The sequence below is a fragment of the Orycteropus afer genome, unplaced genomic scaffold (genome assembly GCF_000298275.1).
Source record: "Orycteropus afer afer isolate SDZICR_OR568_19922 unplaced genomic scaffold, OryAfe1.0 scaffold00398, whole genome shotgun sequence".
Lineage (NCBI taxonomy): Eukaryota > Metazoa > Chordata > Mammalia > Tubulidentata > Orycteropodidae > Orycteropus > Orycteropus afer.
Genome location: NW_006921985.1, coordinates 1,882,550 through 1,892,075, shown reverse-complemented (window position 1 = coordinate 1,892,075; position 9,526 = coordinate 1,882,550). Strand labels below are relative to the sequence as shown.

At 56.5% G+C, this 9,526-nt stretch overlaps 1 protein-coding gene across 1 annotated transcript in view; it reads right to left on the bottom strand.

The window, feature by feature from the left end:
• The window catches only part of SH3BP2 (SH3 domain binding protein 2), a 22,030-nt gene extending 14,383 nt beyond the window's left edge, over window positions 1-7,647 (bottom strand). The window contains exon 1 of the mRNA XM_007953496.1: window positions 7,565-7,647. Within this exon, the coding sequence (XP_007951687.1) occupies window positions 7,565-7,647 (83 nt within the window). The remainder of the gene's footprint in view (window positions 1-7,564) is intronic.
• Window positions 7,648-9,526: the final 1,879 nt, after the last annotated feature.

The window sequence follows — 9,526 nt, the reverse complement described above, 5'->3', positions numbered from 1 at the left end:
TCCGCGGCCGGCACCCCGCTCCAGCCATGCCGCTCCCCCGGTTCTGCGCCCCAAGACTCCGCCCCGCGCGCGCGGGGCGGGCCCGCGGCCAGGTGAGCCCAGGCCCGCCCACCCTACGTCAGCGCGCAGGCGGCCCCGGGGAGCCTCGGTTTCCCACTGACTGGCGCAGGGGCCGGAGAAGCCGCCACCTTTTTGTCGCCCAGAGTCAAGAAATATCAATGGTTCTGCACACACATAACACCGCCAGGACCCGCACGAGGATGGAAGACACAGAAATGATGCGCTTAGTGGCCTAGCCGGAGAGCCTGCGCTCCATCCCACCCAGCCCCTTGCTGGCAAGCATCCTTGGCAAAGCGGCCTTTTTGCCAAGCCTCAGTCTACACCTCAGTGAAATGGGATGGTTAGCCACGCCTGCCTCCCACGGCTATGGTGGGGTCAAGGGGGCCTAGCTGGCTGGTGCCCTACTAGGCTGGTATGCAGTCAGGTCCCCAAGCAGGTCTGCCTGTCCCCAGTCCTCGTGGGGCCAGCCACCTTGCCTACCTGACCCGATTGGACCTCTACTTCTGGAGGTCCCCAACGAGTTGGGGGTCTAGGCCTTGGGAACACCCACCTACCTGGGCATATGTGGACCCCTCTCCCAGCACACAAGCCTCCAACCTGGCCAAAGCCTGATGAAGTCACCTCTCAGGTACCCCTCCTGCTCTGTGCCTATCTGCACACTAGACAGAAAATGCTAATGAGAACTCTCTACGTGAAAGAGCAAAAACACTAGAAAGTCATTCAAAGCTTTCTATAAAAAGAAAGATCCCAAATAAAATGGAAACACAGGGACAAGGATAAGGACTAGTAACAAGGCATTCAGGCTGGATGATTCTAATTGTGTTGTCTTTCACATTTTGATAACAAATACATAAAAGGCAAGGATAAAATTGTTACAGGGCACATGAAATACACACGTAATTAGTGATAACAACAAAAGGGGGGAGAGGAATGGTTCAGATACAGAATTTCTTGTGTGTGATTGAGGTTAAGCTGGTAACCAGAAAACACTGCTGAAAGAGATTAAAGAAGACTTAACTGGAAAAATGTTTCATGTTCATGGATTGGAAGACTTAATATTGTTAAGATGTCAATACTACCTAAAGTGATCTATAGATTCAGTGCAATCCCGATCAAAATTCCAACAGGCCTCTTAGAAATAGAAAAACCAGTCCTCAATTTTATAAGGCAAGAGGCCCGAAGTAGCTAAAACACTGAAAAGGAAGAACAAAGGAGGAGGACTCACACTTCCTGATTTCAAAACAGCTAGAGGTCTGGTGTTGTAGTGGTTAAAGCATTGGGCTACTAATCAAAAGAGCAGAGGTTCAAACCCACCAGCCGCTCTGCAAAAGAAAGATAAGGAGGCAGTCTGCTTCCGTAAAGATTCGTCATTGTTGTTAGGTGCCTTGTAGTTAGCTCTGACTCACAGGACACTATATTCAACAGAACAGAATACTGTCTGGTCCTGCACCAGCCTCACAAGATTTACAGCCTTGGAAAGCCTATGGGGTGGTCCTACTGTGCCCTGGAGGATCACTATGAGTCGGAATCGACTTGATGGCAGTGGGGTTTTTTTAGTAGTATTACTGGTTTCACACAGCCACAGCAATTAAAACAGCCTGGTATAGCAACAGACACACAGACCAGTGGAATAGAACTGAGAGCTCAGAGATAAACCTGTGGTCAAGTGATGGGTGCTCAATCCCCTTATCTTCAGTAAATGGTGTTGTAAATACTGGATTTCCATGTGCAGAGAAATGAAGCAGGATCCGTGCCTCACACCATATACAAAAACAAATTCAAAATGGATAAGAACCTAAATGTGCAAGCTAAAACCATACAATCCTCACAAGAACAAGCGGGGGCAATGCTGTCGGGCCTAGGTTTCAACAATGGATTATCTAACACCATACCAAGAGCACAAACAGCAAAAGACAAAATCAATAAATGAGACTTCATAAACATTTTAAAGTTTTGTTCATCAAGAGACTTTACCACCTGCATACAGGCTGCCACGGGGAATGGCAACAGAAGTCCCCCGTGGATGTGGATCCTTGAACCTTGCTGGTAGCTCTGACCAGGTATCTACACTGGGTAGAGGTCTGGAGGCCTCCCCCTCAGGCCAGCTTTTGGCCCCCTCCCGGTACAGGCTTCCCACACCAAGGTTCCATCCCACCTCTATTTCCACTGCCCTCCGCCTCCCCTCCCCTGGAGTCCTACCCAGCCCTCAAGGCCACACCCTTCACCAGCCACCCTGCCCTGTCCGCCTGCCTGCCACCACTGGGCAGCCGCCCATCACTTCTCCGCAGAAGTCTTTTCCCTTCTTACCGTGCACTAAGCTCATTCTCCAACACTCTGGGGGCTTCCCATGCCTGCCCCCATGAATCTTCCTCATGGGGTCTCTTCTTGCGCTCCACCTTCCGTGTGCCAGCCAGACCCCAAGGCTCCCCATTCCCTAGATCTAGAGGCTCACCTCCAGGCCTTTGTGCCCTGTTTCCACTTCCTGGAGTTGCAACTGAACTAATTCCTCTCTACGTATCTTTACAAACTCTTCCAGGAAACAGAAGAGGAGAGGACACTTCCAAACTCATTCTCTGAGGCCAGTGTTACCCTGATACCAAAACCAGACAAAGACACCACACACACACACAGACACACACACACACAAAAGAATATTACAGACCAATATCCCTTTGGGAGACAGATGCAAAAACCCTCCACCAAATACTAACAACACATATCAGCAAGATACAAAAAGGACTTGACACTGGGACCCAGTGAGATTTCTCCCAGGTTGGCTGAACATCCAGAATCAATTAGTGGAGTATACCATACCAACAGAAGAAAGATGGAAACCAACAGCACCATCCTGATAGATGCAGAAGATGCACTGGACAAAAGCCAAGCATCTTCCATAACACAAACACCCAACCATCTAGGAATTGGCCTGGTGGCAAAAATGGTCAAGTGTTCCACCACTAACCCAAGGGTTGGTGGTACGAGTACGCTCAGAGGTGCCCTGGAGGAAAGCCCCAGTGGCCTGGTTGGGAAAAGTCACAGCTTGGACATGGTCTAGTATTGATTTCTACTCTGACATGCGTGGGGTCGCCAGGACTCAGAGCTGACTCGACAACAATTGTCCTTCTGTTTTGTTTTGTTGTTTCCTCAACTTGATAAAGGCTCTCTACATAAAACCCAGAGCTACGTCACACTCAGTGGTGAGAGACTGAATTTTCTCCCTTCGGATTAGAATGAGCCAATGACGTCAACTCGCACCACTTCTCCTGAACACTGCACTGGAGCCTCTTGGCAGTGCAGCGAGGCATGAAGAGGAAACAAAAGGCGTCCAGATTGGAAAGGAAGAAGCAAGCCCGTTCAGAGAGTACATGATCTCGTATCTAGAAAATCCCGAAGAATCCACTAGAAATGACTAGAACTCGTGACCAAGCGCAGACGTAGGACCCGAGATCAGGAGACAGAATGCCGTTCTCTGTCGACAGACCAGCAACGAGCAGTCTAAAATGAGAGGAGGAGTTAGCGCGAACATCCCTGCCTTAGGCTGGGTTCCCCGAGAAGGTAAACTGGTGATGCTTACAGATACAGAGAGACAGAGAAAGTTTATCTCAGGGAGATGGCTCACACAGCTGTACAGGGTAGCAAGCCCCAAGCTCGTGGCCTCGTGCAGTTGCAAGGGCTGATGAACCCAAGATCGAGAGTGTCACAGGCTGCTGGCTTTGGAGGAGGACAATCCAAGATGGGCAGGTAAAATGGCAGACTGTTGGCTCGCAGGCTGCGAGGGCAACAAGCCCATGATTGGCAGGTGACCGGCAGGCGTGGATCGGCCCCAAGAACCGGAGGTGATGATGAGCTAGATGCAGGATGCGGATCCAGCAGGAAGGCGGAGAACGTGGCCTGAGTGGCCACACACGTATCAGAAGCAGGCCAGACCCCTGAGGAAACCCTCCCGGCCGTGGCTGTTCAGAGCACATTTCATCATAGAGGGACTACATCAGATGAGAGCTCATCACATCATGACACGACAGTTGCCAAACCCCTGAGAACCATGGTCCAGCCAAGTTGACACACAACCTTAATTATCACAGTCTGCCTTTCAGGCAGCTTCCCTGACCTCTGGAGGGTTATGTGTCCCTTTGTAGGGCTAGCGTTACCTTCCCTTGACTGACCAGTGATCACTCTAGGTTGTCACTGTCTCCCATCCCTACCAGCTCGGGCCTGGCACAGAGGGGCACCCAGGGAACCCAAAGAAGGAGTAGACGTTGGCACTGGGGCTACCGGGGATTCTGGGTTGCTGAGTCAGAGCCCCCAACCCTGCTGGAGGGAGCCCTGGCCTGCACATTAGGGGGGTGCCTTGAGGACAGATGGAGCCCGCTGCCTCTTGCTGGGTCCACATTTGGTGAGACTTAGGGTGAGGCGGGGTACAGCCACCCTGTGGTTCAGCTCAGCAGCCAGGGAGGCCAGCTCACTGCCATCCAGCCGCTGTCTGACCACGGGTAAGATGGGCCTCGTAAGCAGTCAGCAATGGTCCTCGGGCGGGGAGGGCAGGCAGGGCCAGGTGTGCCCCACCGTCACCACGCCAGGAATGTTCTCCCTTCCGAGACAGAGCCGGACATCCCCAGCCGACTCCAGAGGGTGGATCAAAGGGAAGCTCGTCCCGCCTCCACCCTGCTCCACCCCACCCAGCCCTGCCCTGTGCCAATGGGTGAGCCAGCTGGCAGCCACCCAGGATGGGAGCAGAGAAGGAGGAATGACAGGCCAAAGACGGCGGTGATGGTGGTGACCACATGGCTCTTGGGGAATCCCAGCACAGCTGCAGCTCCGCCAGGACCAGCGAAACTTCAGAGAGCCCCTGAGCGGCAGCGCGCCGGCATGTCTCTCAGTGCCTCCCCGCCACACAGCCTCAGGGACTGGAGGGCCATCTCGATTCCTTCACCTGGGGGTCCCCACGGGGCTGCCTCCCTTTGGTCCCTGTAGAGGCTCCAGAGGGGGCTGCCACCCTCAGGGAGGCTAGGGGACCCTCGGGGGGGACTCTTCCAGACCACTGTGCGTGGGCGGAAGCTTGGGAGGGCAGCCCCACAACCACGCACGGGCCGGGGGCCGGGGCCGGGGCCGGGGCTCTCCTGCACTGCCCCTCAAGCCCCATGGAGGGGCATGGGCCCTGAGCCTGCAGCTCAGTGGCCACTCCTAGTGCAGTGGGGGGGGGCAACAATGCTGCATGGCGGCTGGGCTCTGAACCTTCCAGAAGGTGTGTGGCCCGTGTGTGTGCACACGTGGGTGTGTCAGTACTGCACGCATGTGCACGTGAGCATGGGGGTGGCAAGCGCCCCCACACACGCTCCGGGTCTCTCTCCCCTGGCACCCACCCCCTCTTCTGCAAGCTGTGCTGTCTGAGGTCTGGGGTCACCGGGAGCAGGGCAGAACAGCCAGGTGAAAAACACTGTCCCCACAGAGACAACACCCTGCCGAATAAGGGCACTTTTGTGGCTCCTGCTGCCGTGGGCCCCTGGGTATGGTCATGAACGCACGGTCCCACACATGAGCTTAATGGAATGGATGAGGGCTCAGACAGGCCATGCACACAAGCTTGCCCAGGAAGGCAGGTCAAATGCATGCACTCTGTGTGCACGTGTGGGCGTGCCCCTATGCATGAGAGTAGGATGGGTGTCTGCAGAGGTGGCCCTGGCCGTGGCGAGGTAGCAAGCTAGCGTCTTGTGTGACCACAGTGTCAGGGAGGTTCTATTAACGGTGACCTGGCTGGTCCATCTGTGGGAGCCACAGGGCTGGGGGGTACCCAGCCTAAGTAGAAACATCAAGTCCCCTCAGTGCCCTCAGACATACACACACACACTCATCTGTAGTCAGACACACACATGTGCAGGTACTCTCACACACATAGACACACCCATACCTGTACATACACTCATGCACACAGTTACTTCATTTATACATATACACACACTCGTGCATGTACCCTCACACACACAGACACACCCATACATACGCACTGGTGCACGCAGCACAGTCACTCATATCCATACACACTCATGCATGCACCCTTGCATATAGAAACTCATACATGTACACACACTCACACACACATGGTCACACTTACTCACACATATACACATATTCAGGTATGTACCCTCGTGCACACAAACACACCCATACATGTACACACACTCACGCACGCACAGTCACACTCATCCAGACATATACACACACTCATGCATGTACCCTCACACACACCCACTCATCCATGTACACAATTCACAAACTCAGTCACACTCACACATACATGTACACTCATGCATGTACTCTCACACACATATACACTCATGCACATACACACAGACACATGTACATACATATATGCACTCATTCTCACACACACAGGTATCCGTCTGGGCACACTCACACATGCACACATGTTCACTCATTCTCACTGTCCGGTGTACCCACACACACTCACGCACACTGAAGCACAGTTTCATCACACTTACATGCATGCATCCATCCTCACACAAGCCATTCACATGGTCATGTCAACTGACACTCGGGCACACTCCCACACACATCCTCACACACACAGTTCTGGTTCCACGTCACACTTGTTTCCGGCCAGGCCCGGGGGGGCAGGGCTTTCTCCCGTTTCATAGAGCAGCACCCTGATGCCAGGGAGACTCCAGGCTTGCACCAAGAGCACTGGGCCCTCACCGCAGGCCAGGCTCTGTGCTTCCCGGGGTCACTTACACGTCACGACACGAATCAGCATCATCTTCACATCACTGCTGAAGACAGCCCGGAGTAACTCGCCTAAAGGCCCACGGCCGCTAGATGGTGGAGCAGCCCGGCCCCACCTGAGCCTGGCACACAGCTGTGGGCTGGGAAGAGACTCTGGGTGCCCGCATTCCACCTGGCCTCACACCAGCCCTCCCCTTTCGGTTCCCCCCCGCTCCTTCCTCTTCCCAGAATCCTTCTTCATGACAGAACCAAAACGAGAAATCGAAACCAAAGTCCCCTACAGAGGTCAGCGGACCAGCCCCACCAGGGAACGCGATGCTGGCCCCAGATGAGAGTGGACAACATGAACCCCAGGAGTGAAGCCCCCCACGCCTACAGGACCCTGAGGCTGGTCACTGGCCCTCAGCCCTGTCCAGGCCTGGCACACAGGCGTGGTCAGCGGGTGCCTCACGTGGCTCTGTCCCCCAGTGCACACCATACTTCCCCTCCATCCTGGTGCACACACGGGATCCCACTGCCAAGGCTACCCCAGGCAGGGGTATGGAGGGTGCGGTGGGAGGGGTCCATCCCGACATCTACCTTTTGGCGTTGGGCTCTCAGGACAGGCCTGGGGTGTCCTTGCGGCAGGCTCGGATTGTGGCCTCTGGATGCCAGATGGGCCGCTCTCTCTTGTGGGCCAGGGTCCCCAGTCTATGGACCCTTCATCAGTGCCCTGGCTCTCACACTGCCACCTCCCGGGCCCCTGCCCCAGGGCCTCCCCACTGACCTGACGGTGCTGACCCAACACATCGCTCTCCTCCTGCCTGGGGACAGGCCAGGGTCAGGTGTCCTAGAGACCAGGGAGGCCATGCAGCTCAGGGAACACAGGGAGAGGTGGTGGTCGGCATGTCCAGTGCTGGCCGCCGATGCCCTGACTGCGGCCGCTCCCTCCTGCTAACAGTCGCCTGTGGCATCTGGGGCACAGGCTGCCGGGCTTCCTCCTCCCCGCACTTCCTGCCTGTCCGAGAGGCCCAGAGGCCGGGCAGCACTTCCTGCCCTCCCACCCCGGCAAGGACCTGACGCTTTCCTGAGGCCCAGAGCTGCGCTCACCTCACTGATGGGCCTGGTGGGTGTCAGTCCTCACCCACCAGCACTCGCGCCCTGCTGTGGTGGCACAGACAGAGCTTCTAGGTCAGCCGTGTTCCCAGCTGGCACTTCTTCAAACCACAGGAGCCCCTCCTGGCCCAGGGCATGGGCCTGCCTCCTGGCACCAGGGTACCCTGCCTGGCATAAGCCAGTGTGGACACCCTCATGGACACTCACACCTCCCAGTGTGCCCCTTCCCACCTTCAGATGCCAACTCAACCAGCTCTCCCCTCCCAAGGGGCCCCTGGAGGCCCTTGCGGTCTCACAGGGGCCACCCTTTGACACACACTGCCCTTCCCTCCGTACCCCTCCCTCCCTCCTTCACCCCACACCAGCCCGGTCTGCTGAGCCTCAGGGTGAGCAGGGCCCTGACAAGGGTCCTCCTCCAGGGACCACTGTTTTGCCGGCTCTGCAAACAGCTGGATTTCTAGGAAGCACTCCATGCCGCAATGTGACCAAGAGCTCTCCTGCCACCCCTGCTCCCTGTCCCCAGTCCCACTCCAGGGCCTGTTCTGCCCTGACCAAGCCCTGTTCCTCCCCTGCCCCGGGCCCAGGTGGGGTGGGGATTTGAACCCCTGAGCCCCTGCCTCTCCTCCCGAGTATGTGGGTCAAGTGTCTAACTCTCTCAGGTAAGACATCAAGTTGGAGGAGTAACAGCCAGAGAAAGGGAGCCCTCTGGGGCCAGGGGCCACCCCATTGTTAGGGCTGAAGAGCGACGGAAGGCCACAGGCCACAGGGACTCTAAGAGACCTCATCCTGTCCACCATGCTCCTCACCACATGCTCGTGGCTCCAGCACCCACAGGCCCTGGACACCACCTGTCACGACTGGCCATGCTGTCTCCTAACTGACCCATGCCTGATGCAGGCACTGGAGGAGGGGCAGGGGGTGGTCCCAGGCCACCAGGGGTGGGGGGAGGGGTGGGCATGTTGGGAACCACAGACCCTTCTCTCTCTTCCAGGGTGCAGGGAGCTTGTGTTTGAGTCTGGGGCTTCTCTGGGGTAGACAGAGCGGCCCCAGCATCCCTGTGCCAGGTTCTGTGCCCGCAGGCTGCAAGGGCAGACCACACCTTCCGCAGAAAGCTGGCCACTACAAACAGGCAGGGGTGGGCAGTGAGGGGAGGGCTGGGGAGGGGCCGGGCTGGGGAGAAGGCACCTCCCAGCTCCGTCTTTTGCCACCGCGTGACCTCAAGCTACTGACTTGGCCCCTCTGAGCCTCAGTTTTGCCATCTGTAAAGTGGGCGGTAAGGATTAAGATAAAATTATAGATGAAGAATCCCCGAGCCAGGGTCTGGCCATGGAACACCAGGGCAACCCGGGGGGCAGGCGTGGGGTGGGCTGAGGCATTGTGGGAACCCAGGTGACGTAGCAGGCCAGTGGGTGCCAGGATGGGGATGCTTCTCGAAGGACGAAAGGCCCGACAGAGGAGGAAGAGGTTGCTGGGCTGCGGGTGGGTGAGGGTGTTGCCAGCAGGGCAAGGGCACGTGGAGGGAAGAGGAAGGTTGGGAAGGCCCGGGGTGCAGGCACCGGGTGAGGGCCAGGAGTCCACCAGCTCCCCCCACTGGGTGGGCACCCCGGACGGATGGATGGAGGAGGAGACCTGA